This window comes from Salmo salar, chromosome 13 (genome assembly GCF_965601325.2).
Source record: "Salmo salar chromosome 13, fSalSal1, whole genome shotgun sequence".
NCBI classification, from domain to species: domain Eukaryota; kingdom Metazoa; phylum Chordata; class Actinopteri; order Salmoniformes; family Salmonidae; genus Salmo; species Salmo salar.
This window is the reverse complement of record NC_138303.1, coordinates 50,992,501-51,010,714: the sequence shown is the minus strand read 5'-3', so window position 1 is coordinate 51,010,714 and position 18,214 is coordinate 50,992,501. Positions and strand designations below refer to the sequence as shown.

At 41.3% G+C, this 18,214-nt stretch overlaps 2 protein-coding genes across 6 annotated transcripts in view; one reads left to right on the top strand and one right to left on the bottom strand.

Annotated features, from left to right (window-relative positions):
* The window catches only part of LOC106567362 (uncharacterized), an 85,971-nt gene that overhangs the window by 44,567 nt on the left and 23,190 nt on the right, over positions 1-18,214 (bottom strand). The window lies entirely within an intron of this gene.
* The window catches only part of LOC106567364 (uncharacterized), a 32,232-nt gene that overhangs the window by 5,680 nt on the left and 8,338 nt on the right, over positions 1-18,214 (top strand). For 4 of the 5 annotated variants that reach the window (XM_014136517.3, XM_014136518.3, XM_014136519.3 and 1 more), the window contains exon 2: positions 13,852-14,017. The exons of the other annotated variant lie outside the window; for it this stretch is intronic. In XM_014136517.3, the coding sequence (XP_013991992.3) occupies positions 13,852-14,017 (166 nt within the window). The remainder of the gene's footprint in view (positions 1-13,851; positions 14,018-18,214) is intronic. 5 annotated transcript variants of the gene reach the window in all.

Below are 18,214 nucleotides of genomic sequence, written 5' to 3'. Positions count from 1 at the left end.
GGTTTCCTCAGTACAAAATCCTCGACGACCCACTGTGCGGTCAGACTCAGTATGCTCGTGGGGCTAACATTGCTGGTCCAAATGTCAGTCGTGAAGCTAATAAAAGTGACGCCCATAGCAAGTAGCTCATGGGTGTGCGTTTCAACAAGACTGTGTAACTCCTGTTGGGCAACATTTGAAAAATAGTGCCTACTTGGCAGTGTGTACCGGGGCTCGAGGTGCTCGACCAGTCTGCGAAAGCCAACATCATCCACGACAGAGAACGGTTGATTTTCAAGGGCAATGAATTAGATTATCTTGGCATTAATGGATTTTGGCTTTGAGTTGTCGTCTCGCTGAAATGTTCTTACTCTTTCAAATGACTGCTCGACTTGAACTTGTTTAGTTGTTGGAAGTGTGCGCCTAGTTTTTTTCTGCTTTTGTAGTCGATGAATGTCTAGGGGTGATGCACTTTCAAATGAGTAATTAGGTTTGTGGTATTGAAAGATTTCACTTTCTTCCCTTGGGAAATAATAGCAGCACAAACGTTGCATTTGGCCTTTTTATCTTCCTTTGAAACTTCAAAATAGATCCACACAGCAGACATTGTGGGCTAGGTTAGGAATGCTGTGTTGCATGTGTAGCACAGTATTTTCATTACGTCATCTACCTACGTTATATAGATATGTACGTCAGCTTTGACATTGGTTCTGCACATTGGCGTTAAACAAGTCATCGGGCAGATGTTGGCATTTTTAGCTAATATCGTCCGATTCCGATATGCTTACCGATTATATCATGCATACCTAGTCTACACCCTTTCAGCATTGTTCACACACTCTTAAGCTTTAGCCCCACCCAGCTCTTTAAGGATTCACATGTCAGGCCATGTACAAAACAACCAAAGATGTCAAGACTAAAGGCTGGTTTATACTACGGGTGTTTTCATAAATTCGATCTGGAGTGCCAGAGTGTGCTCAGAGTGTTGTCAGATTATCAGTTCGTAAATTCGGAGTGTTGAGCGCACACTGGACGCTCTGGCCAAGGAGTAGGGTTGATCTGAGCGTTCTGACCTAACAGCACCCAAGCTAACGTTGGCCAGCTTGCTACTTCCAGACACAAATGAGGGAAAAGCAAACCAATCATTTTACTCGCCCTAACAGAGCTGGTTATATGTAATCCAGAGCGTTGGTGACAAACTGTGCACCTGGCAACAATTTCCACTTTTTTGTCGACGTTTACTGACACCGGCCATATTCTCAACGGGTGTTGAGCGTCCGTAAATTCGTCAGTTATTCTGTGCTCTGGCACACTCAGACGACTGCAATGAAATCGGAGTAGATAGCCAGAGCGAATTTACCAGCTACGTCTAGCGACAGTTGTCGCAGTGACATCATGAACAGTCTATTGAAATGGAGTCTTTTGTTTAGACGTGTAGCTAGCTAAACAATGAACCATAATCCCAATAACGTTACTACCTTGCATGAATCTGCAGGTAGCTAACCAACCAGGTTCAACGTTAGATAGCTAACAGTAGGCTATAACTAGTAATGCAAATGGCTCTGAGATGGCTATAATCTTTCTAGTAATATTATTCGTAACAGTACGCTTTAACTTGACAAACTGACAATCAGAAACATGTAATATCTGAAAATGTAGCTAGCTAGACTATCTTACCCGTATACATGGATGGACGCTTCTCCCTCTGTCACAGATGCCATGGTTTGAAGAAACGACCGAATTTTCTCCATCTTCTTAGCTATCATACTCTGATTCCACTGTGTATTCCACTAATTTCAAAACTCGGACCTCCAGAAAGTGGAAAGCAACACGTTTGCAGTTCTACAACACGATATCTTTCAAAAAAGCTGTGTTAGAAAGGATTACCTACACATACTAAGCAGCTCATGATATAGACAGAAGCCTGCTACATGGCAGACCAATCTGAACTCATCTCTCGACATGTCCAGTCCACCCATTTCTCAGCCAATCATGGCTCCTGTCTAAACCAACTAGGCTTGTAATGTAACAATTGTATTCGTATTTACAGATGGCATACAAATCCGTTAAGGCACATGAAAGTTCACATGTTCAAGAAGGCATTTCTGCCCCCAAAATACATTTTGATAATCAAAAAAAAAAAAAAAAGCTTACGTTTGAATGGCTCTCCTCTGAAGTAGTGACGCACGACATACGCTTAGTTTCTTGAAATGAGTCACACATGTAAAAATAGCCTACATAAAGCCAACAAATAAAAACATTGCAGCCTGCAGGTAGAAAATATCCTGATTTAAAAAATAAAAAAAAATCTGATAAATCACATTGGCTATGCATGGCCTGTCTGCAAGGAACTTGAAACATTGTATTAACTTGGTCTGGTGGGAAGCTCATGCTAGCAAACTTGCAACATTGTATAAAATACTCTGGGCCCTCAGAGTTTCCCATACCAGTGAGCTCTGGACAGACAGACACTGCTGTAGGTTATTTGCACAAGGGATAATAATTAATCCGGTAGATCTATTTTTATGAGGTTTCCACCAGATCAGAGCACAATTAATCAAATGGCCACCTGAACTATTTGCATTGACACCCACCTTTTTAACGCTGCTGCTACTCACTTTTATGATCTATGCATAGTAACTTTACCCCAACATACATGTACAAATTACCTCGATTAACCTGTACCCCCACACATTGACTCGGTACCGGTACCCCCTGTATATAGACTCATTGTTATTGTTTTTATTTTTTACTTTAGTTATTTAGTAAATATTTTCTTAACTCTATTTGGTTAAGGGCTCGTAAGTAAGCATTTCACGGTAAGGTCTACCTACACCTGTTGTATTCGGCACATGTGACAAATACAATTTGATTTTACATTTTTCCCCTTTCGTGCTGAGTGGTAATCGAAAGGGCGAGAGCTGGTTTTTCAAATGGGCTACGTTGAGGAACTATTTTCATTCTCAATGGATGTAAAAACAGACTTTGTTTACTTGCTGTTTGAAGCAAGAAAAAATTACTTTGAGAAGCTCCAGTGATGGCAAGTTAAGACAATAAGAAATAGTATCAGATCTCCAAATAGGCACATTTTAGCAAAAGACAATGAGTAAATTGACGACTTGTAAATGGACTGAAATACAAACTTTCTTCCCTCACAGGTGTAGCCTAAGTTGTGCGCAGTGCAAACAACGGTAAGACTGTAATAATAATAATAATAATAATAATAATAATAAAATATTGAATGCATTAACAAAAATTATCGTAACCAAACAAACATTGTAGATTAGAAATTATGGGAATTAATGGTAAATGTACTACTGGTGATATTGGTGTGCCATCCTCGCGGCTTCTGCAATGGATTAGTACACACAGACAGATGTAATTCAGACCAGTGTCTTGTGTGGCCAAATTATATTATATATTTGCGACTGCAAAAAAAAAAAAAAAAACGACCAAACGTGGTCAGATTTAGCCTACACAGTACATTAAGGTCTCCACATCTCCAGTTGAGCAACACAAATTAGGAAAAAGTAGGTGGTTGTATTCGACTGATGGTGACGCAATGTTGCTTACAAATAAAAAATAAGTCTATCACAAGTTATTCCTTTTTTGTCCATATGGCGCACATGCAGGACTTTTATTTTGACATGAGGTAAGCAGAGAGGAAGTGAGTCTACAACAGACCCACGTTTGGAAAGGGTTTAATAATACGATCCTTTTAGATATTTTGTCTTAAATTCCCTCTGTCATAATGACCAACCGTCCTGCCCACCGGCACAGTAAGTTGAAATGGAATTGTATTTGACTTCTGGTTTCCCGCAAACTGTTTTTGTGCAACCCAATACAATTAAAAGCAACGCTAGTGAATGTACTTACACCCACATTGCTAAAAGCAGCTAACCCTGACCGTGATCCCACTCTCCTAAGGTGTCTCGGGAGAATTGGGATATGCAAAAATCACATTTCCAATTCACACATGGGAATTAATAAGGGGAGAAAGACTGCCCCTTCTCATTGAAGCCACGTTAGTTCAAGGCTGACAGCGGTAATGCAGGCATTGTTTGCAGAAAACAGGATCCTCATAGTGAATGCAAATCTTGGCGTAAATATAAAAGTTTAGAAGACAATCATGGTTTAAATAATTGCTTCTAATACACCAGATGTATGTCCTTATACCGATTTATTTTAAGATCGCAAACAAAATAATTTACTTGCTAATGGCAGCATGAAGAACCCCTGTTGACCTTCAACTTGTGTCAATCAATGAGGGGGCAGCACTGAGCTAGCCTGTAACCTCATTTCCTAGAGTAGCTCAAACTGCACGTTGTGTCTCCATAACCGACTTCATTTGGCTTCACTGCGCTATTGAGTCTCACATAGGAATGAATAGTGTCACGTGACCGATGGCTTTGTCGATTCATACATATATACACACACACGAAATAGGACAAATATAAGCACCCACCAAATGATGTGCACCTACGTGAAGCTAGCATGGAGACATCTCGTGCCACAATAAGGATTAGCCACAATAGTGGAATTAGTGATTCGCCTTCAAAATAAGTCCCCCATTGATACTGATTCAAACACATACAAATTATGGAATGTCATATTTGGATTAGATAATTCTAAACAAGTATGTTATATAACAGGAACAAAAAAAAAGTTCTGCATAATTACATTTGGGGCATACTTTTTCACAGCACTGAATATGCATTTGCCCCCTTTCTAATTTTCTCTACTGTTGCATATTTTTGATACTGAATTATTAGATCTTCAACCAAAACCAAATATTAGATAACACTTAATTTATGTCATAAACAAAGTTATGCAACACTCAATGTCCCTGTGTGAAAAAGTAAAAGCACCTTAACACTAACTGGTTGTGCCACCTTTAGCAGCAAAGACTCCAACCAAACGCTTCCTGTAGTTGTTGATCAGTCTCTCATGTTGCTGGAAGAATTGTGTCCCACTCTTCCATGCAGAACTGCTATAACTCAGCGACATTTGTGGGTTTTCAAGCATGAACTGCTCGTTTCAAGTCCTGCCGCACTGGGCCATTCCAAAATGTAAAACGTCATGCTTTTTAGACATTTTCACTTGCTTGTACGTTGGTATGACGTTCTTACTGTGGAATGCAGTGTTTGGTTTTAGTCAGGCATAATGGGACCCATGTCGTCCAAAAAGTTATACTTGTGAATCATCTGTCCATAGAACATTCTTCCAAGAGTATTGATGATCATCCAGGTGCTTTTTGGCAAACTTGAGTCAACTTTTTGGATGACATGGGTCCCATTATGCCTGGCGAACACCAAACAATTGGGTGTTGCATAACTTTGTTAATTAAATAAAAGTATACTTTTTTTTTTATTTGTAAAAGATCTGATAATTCAGTATAAAAAAACAATATGCAGAAATAGAGAATCAGAAAGGGGGAAAATACTTTTTCACAGCACTGTATGTACTGTACAGCGTTACCTATGGAGTGCACCCATGAAACTCAGTGACACCCACATATAATTCCAAAGAGTTTACACACATTAGTGTCATAGCTCTTATTGTAGGAAATCACCTCCCCAGTCAGTCTATTGTGTGCATTGGACATTCAGATCAGATTGTACCAGTCAACCTATTGTGTGTAATAAACATTCATATGGGACTGTATAGCTTTACCTATAGTGTGCACCCATGAAATGGGGTATCAGCGTACTCAGTGACACCCACAGAACAACTATGTAGAGATTACACATAGCTCTTATTGCAGGACTCTTGCATCCACTTAAATGAGCCACATTAGCTCACTAGTCAACTTATTGTGCATATTGAACATTAAATATTAGAATGTAATTCCATCCAAAACTGCAAATGAATGGCGCTGATGTAGCCTACCAAACTTGCTAACGGCCCTCACTAATGGCCTGGTACTCAGTGGTCCATTGTCCCTCTAATCACTCTTTTAACACTTCATGATTGAATTTGAACAATCTGAATGATGAGGACAAATGGTGATGGGAGTTTGAGCCCCCTTTCTGAAAATGGACACAGGAAAGCCCCGGACTTGATATGCATAAATTTCAAAAAAGCAGCAGAAAAGCCAATTGTTTTTCTACGTTATTAAACCGGAGGCATTACGGAAAGGGAGGTACAGCAAGCAGCTGTAGACTATTGGGGAGTGGAGGCCGTGTGTGTAAAAGACACAGGAGCATAGGCGGTACATCCACAAGTCTAGGGGAAGCTAAGCTTTCCCTAAAGTAAATGTAATTAAATTGCCAAAATTATATGGCCTAATTAGCTTACTCCTGTCCCTACAGATATAAAAGAAATAATTAAAAATAGGCTACTACACCAGAAATGCATTATTTGTCCACAGAGGATCATTAGCGTCTTTTAAAAAAAAAGCTGTGGACTGTTTTTAAATCGCATAGCCTACAGACGGAAGGGCCCGCAATTTGGGCAGCGCATGCGGCAAATACCAAATATATTATTGTTGAGTTGCGACTGTTAGTGAAAAGCTGAGATTAGCCAGGCATATTGCAATATCTAAAATACAATTGCGGAAAAACAGTTTGGAAAGCAAATTGGCTATTGCTGTAAAGAGAAGACAATGAACAGATTCCAATCTGTCTTTTAGTTAGGAAAATGATTAACTTAATTGAGCGAACAGTAGCCCATCTTATTGGCACCAGCGGAAAACATCGGACATATCCCCAGTGGGTGTGCATAGTCAGTCTTTATCATTGGGTCAGTGCCACGTTTGTTTTTGGACAATAATTTCCTCCTCCAGGTTAGATGACCCTCATTGTATTTGTCTCTTTTCATAGGCCTGTTATATGGATCAGACAATATCGTTTTTATTGATCTGTTTGTCAATGTCAGCAGAGTAGGCTATCCTGTCTCTTTTTTTTGTATAAAAAAGATTCTGCTAATGTCTCCAGTCATATAAAGTGTAGTAGAACTTTAGGGGGAAAAAAACTGACTGAATGACCCAGCTTATGCTCTCCAAATGGACTTTAGCTGTGAGGGCCGAGATGCCCCATGCATTGACTTTTGTTCGCTATACGTCGGGGGATGCTATTAATGAGGACATATTGTTCCGTCTCACGATTCCCGAGCATGAAACGACATAGCGGATGTTCAGTATGCTGTGTGGCTATATTGACGAAAAACAGATTCCATATGGGATCGAATGGTGGGCTTTTGCACAGATGTTGCTGCATCCATCACGGGACGGCAGGCAGGCCTCTGCACTCTAGTTATCCTCTCTGGGCTAGGCGGGACGAATTCGTCCCACCTACGCAACAGCCAGTCTAATCCAGTGGCACGATTTTCAAATACCTTAGAAATGCTATTACTTCAATTTCTCAAACATATTACAATTTTACAGCTATTTAAAGACAAGACTCTCGTTAATCTAACCACACTGTCCGATTTCAAAAAGGCTTTACCACGAAAGAAAAACATTAGATTATGTCAGCAGAGTACCCAGCCAGAAATAATCAGACACCCATTTTTCAAGCTAGCATATAATGTCACAAAAACCCAGAAGACAGCTAAATGCAGCACTAACCTTTGATGATCTTCATCAGATGACAACCCTAGGACATTGTTATACAATACATGCATGTTTTGTTCAATCAAGTTCATATTTATATCAAAAAACAGCTTTTTACATTTGCATGTGACGTTCAGAACTAGCAAACCTCCGGTGAATTTACTAAATTACTCACGATAAACGTTCACAAAAAACATAAATTATTTTAAGAATTATAGATACAGAACTCCTCTATACACTCGATATGTCCGATTTAAAATAGCTTTTCGGTGAAAGCACATTTTGCAATATTCTCAGTAGATAGCCCAGCCATCACGGCTAGCCATTTAGACACCAACCAAGTTTAGCCCTGACCAAAGTCAGATTTACTATTACAAAAGTTTGATTACCTTTGTTGTCTTCGTCAGAATGCACTCCCAGGACTTCTACTTCAATAACAAATGTTGGTTTGGTCCCAAATAATCCATCGTTATATCCGTATAGCGGCGTTTTGTTCGTGCGTTCCAGACACTATCCGAAATGGTAAATCAGGGTCGCGAGCATGGCGCAATTCGTGACAAAAAAAATCTAAATATTCCATTACCGTACTTCGAAGCATGTCAACCGCTGTTTAAAATCCATTTTTATGCAATTTTTCTCGTAAAAAAGCGATAATATTCCGACCGGGAATCTCCTTTTAGGTAAACAGACAAAGGAAAAGAAAGCTTTCGGTCGATGCGGGCACGAGCCTGAGTCTCATAGTACTGTAACCAGCCACTACCCAAACGCGCTACTTTGTTTCAGCCAGAGCCTGCAAAGCTACGATTCAGCTTTTTGCCGCCTTCTGAGAGCCGTAGGAAGTGTCACGTTATAGCAGAGATCCTTTGTAATGGATAGAGATGGCAAAGAAGTTCAAGAAATGGTCAGACAGGGTACTTCCTGTACAGAATCTTCTCAGGTTTTGACCTGCCATTTGAGTTCTGTTATACTCACAGACACCATTCAAACAGTTTTAGAAACTTTGGAGTGTTTTCTATCCAAAGCCAATAATTATATGCATATTCTAGTTACTGGGCAGGAGTAGTAACCAGATTAAATCGGGTACGTTTTTTATCCAGCCGTGTCAATACTGCCCCCTAGCCCTAAAAGGTTATGAATGCGTCTCCCTCTGCAATATAGACGCATTGTATGATACACAGAGCAACTGGCGGCAAAAGAGCGGAGCACAGAACTTGGAGATGTACTGCAGCAAGTAACTTCGATTTTAAACCACATCAAACTATATCCACTGCGCACACGCCTGTTTGCAAAACTATATGGAGATATGGGATCAGAGCATGACAATGTTTAATTTCACAGAGGCTTGGTGGTTATCAAGGGGGAGTGTTGGAAGGATTTTTCACATTGAGAGGGGAACTGTTGTCATTCACAATGGATGTACACAATTTTGTCACGTGCCGAATACAACAGGTATCGTGAAATTCTTACTTACAAGCCCTTAACCAACAATGCAGATCAAGAAAGAGTTAGTAAATATTTTATTAAATAAATAATAAATCGACTCAATCAAAAAAGTAATAACAACAAATGTACATAATAACGAGGCTATATACAGGGGGTACCAGTACCGAGTCAATGCGGGGGTACAGGTTAGTCGAGGTAATTTGTAAAGTGACTATGCATAGATAATAAACAGCGAGTAGCAGCAGTGTACAAGAGGAGGGGGGGGGATGTCTATGTAAATTGTCCAGGTGGCCATTTGATTAGTTGTTCAACAGTCTTACGGCTTGGGGTAGAAGCTGTTAAGGAGCCTTTTGGTCCTAGACTTGGTGCTCTGGTACCGCTTGCCGTGCGGTAGCAGAGAAAACAGTCTGACTGACTTGTGTGACTGGAGTGTATATAGGTCCTGGATGTCAGGAAGCTTGGCCCCAGTGATGTACTGGGCCGTACGCATTACCCCATGTAGCGCTTTAGGGTCAGATGCTGAGCAGTTGCCATACCAGGCGTGATGCAACCGGTCAGGATGCTCTCGATGCTGCAGCTGTATAACTTTTTGGGGACCCAAGCCAAATCTTTTCAGTCTCCTGAGGGGTGGGAAAGGTGTTGTCGTGCCCTCTTCACAACTGTCTTGGTGTGTTTGGACCATGATAGTTTGTTGATGTGGACACCAATGAACTTAACTCTCGAACCGCTCCACTACAGCCCCGTCGATGTTAATGGGGGGCCTGTTCGGTCCTCCTTTTCCTATAGTCCACGATCAGCTCCTTTGTCTTGCTCACATTGAGAGAGGGGTTCTTGTCCTGGCACCACACTACCAGGTCTCGCAGTGTGGTGCCAGGACAAGAACCCCTCCTTCCCTATAGGCTGTCTCATCGTCGTCGGTGACCAGGCCTACCACTGTGGTGTTGTCAGCAAACTTGTTGGAGTCGTGCTTGGCCACGCAGTCATGGGTGAACAGGAAGTACAGGAGGGGACTAAGCAGTGCCCCAGTGTGGCAGATGTGTTGTTGCCTACCCTTACCACCTGGGGCGGCCCGTCAGGAAGTCCAGGATCCAGTTGCGGATGGAGGTGTTTAGTCCCAGGGTCCTTAGCTTAGCTTTGTGGGCACTATGGTGTTGAATGCTGAGCTGTAGTCAATGAACAGCATTTTCACATAGGTGTTCCTTTTGTCCAGGTGGGAAAGGGCAGTCTGGTGTGCGATTGCGTCATCTGTAGATCTGTTGGGGGGGTGTATGCGAATTGGAATGGGTCTCGGGTTTCTGGCATGATGGTGTTAATGTGAGCCATGACCAGCCTTTCAAAGCACTAAATGGCTACCGATGTGAGTGCTATGGGGCAGTAATCATTTAGGCAGGTTACCTTCGCTTTCTTGGGGACAGGGACTATGGTGGTCTGTTTGAAACATGTAGGTATTACAGACTCGGCCAGGGAGAGGTTGAAAATGTCAGTGAAGACACTTGCCAGTTGGTCCACACATGCCATGAGTACACGTCCTGGTAATCCATCGGGCCTCGCGGCTTTGTGAAGGTTGACCAGTTTAAAGGTCTTGCTCATATTGGCTACGGAGAGCATTATCACACAGTTGTCTGGAACAGCTGGTGCGCTCATGTATGCTTCAGTGTTGCTTGCGTCGAAGCGAGTATATAAAAGGCATTTAGCTCGTCTGGTAGGCCCACGTCACTGGGCAACTCGCGGCTGTGTTTCCCTTTGTAGTCCGTAATAGTTTTCAAGCCCTGCCACATCCGACGGGTGTCAGACAAACCATCAAACAGGCAAAGCGTTAATAGAAGACTAAGATTGAATCCTACTACACCGACTCCAGTGTGGCATAGCCGGATTTCTTATAAGCGTCCGGATTAGTGTCCCACTCCTTGAAAGCGGCAGCTCTAGCCTTTAGCTCAGTGTGGATGTTTCCTGTAATCCATGGCTTCTGGTTGGAAAATGTACGTACGGTCTCTGTGGGGACGACGTCGTCGATGCAGTTATTGATGAAGCCGGTGACTGAGGTGGTATCCTCTTCAATGCCAATAGGTGAATCCCGGAACATATTCTAATCTGTGCTAGCAAAACAGTCCTGTAGTGTATCATCCACATCATCTGACCACTTCCGTATTGAGCGAGTCACTGGTACTTCCTGCTTTAGTTTTTGCTTGTAATCAGGAAGATAGAATTATGGTCAGATTTTCCAAATGGAGGGCGAGGGAGACCTTTCTATGCATCGAGCAATGGTGGTCTAGAGTCTTTAAAAAAAATAAATCCCTCCCCTCTGGTTGCACAAGTGACATGCTGGTAGTTGTGAGGTAAAACAGATTTAAGGTTTCCTGCATTAAAGTCCCGGGCCACTAGGAGCTCCACTTTTGGATGAGCATTTTCTTGTGGCTTTATACAGCTCGTTGAGTGCGGTCTTAGTGCTTGCATCAGTTTGTGGTGGAAAATAGACGGCTACAAATATAGATGTGTGGTCTACAGCTTATGAGGTATTCTACCTCAGGTGAGTAATACCTCGAGACTCCTTAAATATTAGACTTTGCTCACCAGCAGTTATTGACAAATAGACACATGCCCCCTGCCCCACGTCTTACCAGACATAGCTGCTCTGTCCTGCCGAAAGACGGCCAGCTCTATATTATGCGTGTCATCGTTCAGCCAAGTCCCGGTGAAACACAAAATATTAGTTTTTAAATGTCCAGTTGATAGGGTAGTCTTAATTGTAGATCGTCCCGTTGCACGTTGGCCAATAATACCAAGGGTAGTGGTGGTTCACCTACTCGTCGGCAAATTCGTACAAGGCATAATTTTTTTCCCACGTGGGGTCGTGAGAATTTTCAGATAAACATTTTGGGAACCTCTGGCCTAAATTATAACTATCCACTTTAATCATCACATTAGGAATAGTATGCTACCTTACATACGTCTGCAAATGTGAGGATGCATGGAATGCTTTATTATAAAGGTGCATTTTTATGGTGAAAATTAGCTTCCCCAAACTTCAAACCCATGCACGGAAGGCTCGGAAAACCGGCGCAGGCACTGAGGGAGAGACGGCATCCACTTATCTCGCGCTAGACTCACTTCTTGCTCATTATTTATAAATCACATCCGGTTACATAGTACCTCATTGACTGCATCAAATCGAGAGAAACTAGCTAATTAGGCTAATTGAGGCTAGCCATAACGCAACTACGATTCTCACCGCCCTACAGTTAGCTACACAACTCCATTCAGATTATAGCCTAATAGCAGCCTACTGGTTGGCTTTTGGTCGTTGTAGCCTTTTCTTTCTCATTTCATTTTTAATTCTGTTATTTTAATTCCATCTTCCATTGATTAGATATCCCCTAACTTGCTTGCCACTCAAGCAAAGCAACAATGCAATTGTCTCGCTCTCTGCGGGCAGGATCAGAGCGCATGTCTTTAAAAAATGTTTCCAAATCATCAATAGTCACATCATGCAACCCTTGTTTTGATTTCAAAGACATGTCCATGTTTATAGGCCTATCACAAGTAAATAATGGATATTGTGATATTATAGATTTTTTTCAACTTTATGAAATGTAAAATGTTCCAAAGGCGTGCATCATCTGCTTGTATGCATGGAAGCCCGGAGATGCTAAACATGTTCATTAACGGTCAAATACCGTGAACCTGGCAATCATTTGCATGACCGACACATCCCTATCTGAAACCACTATAAAATGAGCCACATTAGCTCACCAGTCAACCTATTGTGTGTAAAACATTCATATTGGACTGTACAGCCTTACCCCATGATTACAATTCCAAAGAGTTTACACACATTAGCGTCATAGCTCTTATTGCAGGACTTTGACTGTGGGAAATCAGTCTTTTGTGTAAAATCCAGCAACAATTGCAATGGCCTAGCTTTTTGTTCAAACTCATCTTTTGTATTCTATGGACTCTGGTGAATAGACTGGACCTTCGTTTTATGGACACAATATCAATCGTTTTTCCTGTACGGTTGAATTTGTTTGAAATACAACTAAAATATTCTTAAAACATTCAATGTAAAAATTTGACAAAATAGCACCAGTAAATTACCAAGAATTATACAATTATTTTGATTCTTTTTTTTAACCAGTAGGCTCTTATGTTTTTACAACCATTTCTCAATATGCTCCACCTTATTATTTTTTCTTAAATAAGCAGTAATTATCGTACGTTTTGTTTTTTCTCTCCCTGGAGGAATGGAGTGGAAGAAGCAATGCGAAGTAAGCTAGCTAGCTGCACCACAAAATTGTTTAGCATACCTCGCAACAACATAAAGTTGATAACTATCTGGCTCACAAGCTATTTGGTAATTCTGAAAACTGATCAATACAGCTACAATGTTTCCACCGCAGCATAGAGATACAAGCCAGAGATTGTGCTCGCTACTTTTCCCAGTGGGTCGAAAAGATTTGAGAACACCCCTCTGATCAATGTTAGATGTTCAAGAACACCGCGCCTGAGAGTTTTGTTTGTTTTATGTGATCTATGGATTTGATTATTTATAGAAATGTCCAAATCTTGTTCGGTAACAGGATGTGCCAAGAATTCGTTAGCATTTCAACACAGCCTTCCTCAAGACCTTTGACTCCTGCTGGAGTGGGTGCTGTTTCTTGCTGAGTGTAACATTAAGCCTGATGAAAAGTTTAAAGTTACTTCAGAAACTAGCATCTGCAGGGTTCACATTACAGACGAGTGTTTCAGTGAAGATGGGATTTGCGAAAAGGCTGAACTTGAAGTTCAATGTTGTACCGTTGGCAAAGTATACAGAAAATAGCTAGCGTATCTAGGCAAATATTCCTAACCCCTGTTTACATTGTACTTGTTTTGTTTAGGTGGAACACATGACGTCGGGTGTGACAAAAGATGAGGGATGCCAATATGAACCACCACCAGTATGCAACATTATGGTACCATCACCTCCAAGACCTGTTCTGGTACCGTTAAAACACAACGTGTCAACACAGGCTTATTATTACAGAGAAAAAAATAAAAACAAAGGTGAGGCATATGGCTTGTATCTTTTGTAGAATAGTTAACTTCTTTTCAAATACAGCTGAAATGAATTGATGTGTAGGGAAATTGCTTGGTAGCGGCATTGCGCTGACACTAGGCTGTCACGGTGACCGTATTACCGCCACACCGGCAGTCACAAATCATGACCGCAGTCAATGTAATCCCTTCCAAAACTCTACAAATGAATGCAGTTGATGGGTGGCCTACCCAATTTGCTAACGGCCCGGTACTCAGTGATCTATTGTCCCTTTTTAAATCGCTCTAAACACTTCCATGATTGAATCTGAATAATCTGAATGATGAGGACAAAATGGTGAAGGAGGCAGGGCTCCTTCACACTTGCTTTTTTAAATGTTTATATATGCCAACATGAGTCTAGGTCATTTGCAGTGCTTTTAAAGTAATTGGTCCATTTGAGACAGATACGGTCTATATTCAAACTTAATTTAAGATTTTTTTTTTTTGCATCTTAATGAAAACAGACAAACATCCATTACATTGTTCAATTAATACATTATAATTATTAATCGAACCACATGTATACAATATCTAAGCGAGAACAATGTTATTGTGAACTGGTTACTGAATAGTCTTAAATTAGAGACATTACATTCCACCACCAGCTGCCCCATTAAACAAAGAACGTGTGTGTGTGCGCCTGTTTCTCAGCCTTCACCCTCTGTCTTCAGTCACTGAAGAATGGTCGCTTTGAGCACCACCACTTGCTAACGGCCAGGACCAAAACATATTTATTTTTGGTACACCAGCCACTGTGGCAGGCAGATTTTTTTTCAGAGCCAAAATTTCCCAAAAAGTCAATGTAATTGCTAAAATATACATAAGTATCAGAAGTAAAAGTATAAACCATTTCAAATTCCTTATTTTAAGCAAACCAGACGGCACCATTTTCTTGTTTTTATTTATTTACAGATAGCCAGGGGCGTACTCCAACACTTAGACATCATTTACAAATGAAGCATGTGTTTAGTGAGTCCGTCAGATCAGAGGCAATAGAGATGCCAGGGATGTTCTCTTGGGGCTCCCGAGTGGTGCAACAGTCTAAGGCACTGCATCTCAGTGCTAGAGGCGTCACTACAGATCCTGGTTCGATTCGAGTTCTATAGGACAGCGCACAATTGGCCCAGCACAATTGGCCCAGCATGGTTACATGCTAAACCAAACCGCACAAGTTGATTTTGTTCACGCACACCAGAAGCCATCAGGACACCCAGGTTGAAATATCAAAACAAAACGCTGAACCAATTATATTAATTTGGGGACAGGTCAAAAAGCATTTAACATTTATGGCAATTTAGCTAGCTAGCTTGCTGTTGCTAGCTAATTTGTCCTGGTATATAAACATTGGGTTGTTATTTTACCTGAAATGCACAAGGTCCTCTACTCAGACAATTAATCCACATATAAAACGGTAAACCAAATTAGTTTGTCTCGTCATCTCTCCTACCTTCAGGTTTCTTTTTCTTCTTTGGACTTATATATAATTTTTTTAACCTTTATTTAACTAGGCAAGTCAGTTAAGAACAAATTCTTATTTTCAATGACGGCCTAGGAACAGTGGGTTAACTGCCTTGTTCAGGGGCAGAATGACAGATTTGTCAGCTCGGGGATTCGAACTTGCAACCTTTCAGTTACTAGCCCAACGCTCTAACCACAACGCTCTAACCACCCCATATGGTGGTTGACAATCAACTTTACAGCATTACTACAACCGAGTGTGGACCTAAGTTCATCTTTCAATCACCCACGTCGGTATATGCACCTAAAAACCAATGAGATGTCATTGCTCCTAAAAAACAAATGAGGAGATGGGAGAGGCCGGACTTGCAGTGCGTCGCAAATAGGACCAATTTCTATTTTAGCTCCTGGCCACGCAGATGCTTGCGAGCAGTGCAATGATTGAATAACATGTATGTGTAAATTTATTTTGCACCGCTCGCTCACGCGATGCGAGCAGTGTGGTCAGCATGTTAGGGTTTGGCCGGGGTAGGCAGTCATTGTAAATAAGAATGTTCTTAACTGACTTGCCTAGTCAAATAAAAAAGAAGCGTGTGAATTGGACCATCTTCCTGTCCTGCTAAGCATTCAAAATATAACTATTGCTTTTGGGTGTCAGGGAAAATGTATGGAGTTAAAAGTACATCATTCTATTTAAAAAATATATATTTAACCTTTATTTAACTAGGCAAGTCAGTTAAGAACAAATTCTTATTTTACAATGACGGCCTACCCCGGCCTAACCCGGACAACGCTGGGCCAATTGTGCGCACCCTATGGGACTCCCGATCACGGCCATTTCAGATACAGCCCGGGATCGAACCAGGGTCTGTAGTGACGCCTCTAGCACTGAGATGCTGCGCCACTCGGGAGCTAAATGTAGTGAAGTAAAAGTGGTCAAAAATATAAATAGTAAAGTAGTTTTACTTAAGTACTTTACACCACTGAAAATTACACCAACAAAACAGATGCGCATTTGTAATGTTATTAAAACAAATGTATTACTAGTAAGAAGTAATGTGGTATATTGTTGCATTTCATTTTTTAACCAAAATATCACATGAGAAAATGTTCACGGGGCAAGAGGTTACCGTGGTAATGCGATTTGAGTCCTGTTTGTAACTGTGAGATTGAGGGTCTGACTAGTAGAAGCGTTGTCTTCTCTTCCCTAACAGTTGAAACTCAAACATAGAAAAACAACCTAGCGTGTGAACAAAACGATGTAAATAGCCAAGAAACACAAGGACAAAGTCTCACTACAGTAGACTTCCGTTTCAAGTAAATTAAACCAACTTTTATGCCCGTGCGCCGCATTTCTAAAAATGAATCTGTCACTCAGCTCTTCACATGCGTATGCACAGCCCCCAGCCAGGCAGTGTTGCTACGTGAGGCAGAAATACTTTGCACATTTTATAGTGCATTCGGTTCAGGTCAGGGAGATAAAACCATATTCTCTAGAATACCATAGTAGCTAGCCATAGTCTATAGACAATGCAAATGCGACAGCAACTCCCAGCACACAAAAACTCAACTCGGGGCCGGCGGGCGGGCCCACAGACAGGCCGGCGGGCAGTAAAATGTGCATTCTAATATGCCTATTTGCCCAACATTGGAATGATATTCTAATATTACACATTTCCATAACCTAAATAATTACATATGACACCTAGCCAGCCATATCATTGTTTGAAACCTAGACGTTTTATATGGCCAAGCTTACCTTGCTTTTAATAGCCTATAGCCAAAATCCGGCCATAGAAAAATAAAATGAAGTTTTCCTAATTATACCATTGAAACCAGCATTTCTACTTTCCAAAGGCAGTAAGGCACAGTCATATTGTTGCATCTTCAGATATTCCCTCTAAGTTTCTACCATTAGGCTGTATATCCATCTGTCACATTATAAAAAGCGCTTGCATCAGGTGCATGTTTGAGAATGTTGTTCTCGTGTAATAGCATTATGGAACTTTCATGCATATGAATGAGACGAGTGAACACATTGCTGCGCTTGTAATGTGAATTATTCATAATTAATGAACTTTTAAGCTAAATGTTGTGAGTCTTGTCTTTGTGTTTAAACATTTTAGTGGGCTCCAGGGTGGTGCAGCGGTCTAAGGCACCGCATCTCAGTGCTAGAGGCGTCACTACAGACCCTGGTTGGATTCCAGGCTGTATCACAATCAGCCATGATTGGGAGTCCCATAGGGCAGCGCACAATTGGCCCAGCGTCATTAGGGTTTGTTCTTAACTGACTTTCCTGGTTAAATAAAAAAATTAACTGGAACCACTTGTATGCATTTCATATTTTTCTGGCCTATCGTCCCACAACTGTCCCAATGTTATGTTTTTAAAATAGTGCCCAGTCGTCCCCCTTAATTGCGAGCCCTGGTTAAAGGTCCCGTTCTGAAATGGACACAGGAAAGCCCTGGACCCAATATGCATACGTTTGTTTTTAAAAACCATTGAGAACGGACCTCAGGACAACTAGACCCGTCCCCGATTTGAGTCAGGGAAGCAGCAGAAAAGTATTGTTTTGCAACTTTATTAACCAGAGCTATGGATAGAGAGCCACAGAGCTCAGCTGCTACTAGGGAGCAGGGGAAGGGCCATGTGGTGCGAATGTGAGAGGCAAGGAGGCAGAGATGTTGACAGCAACCACTTAACTTA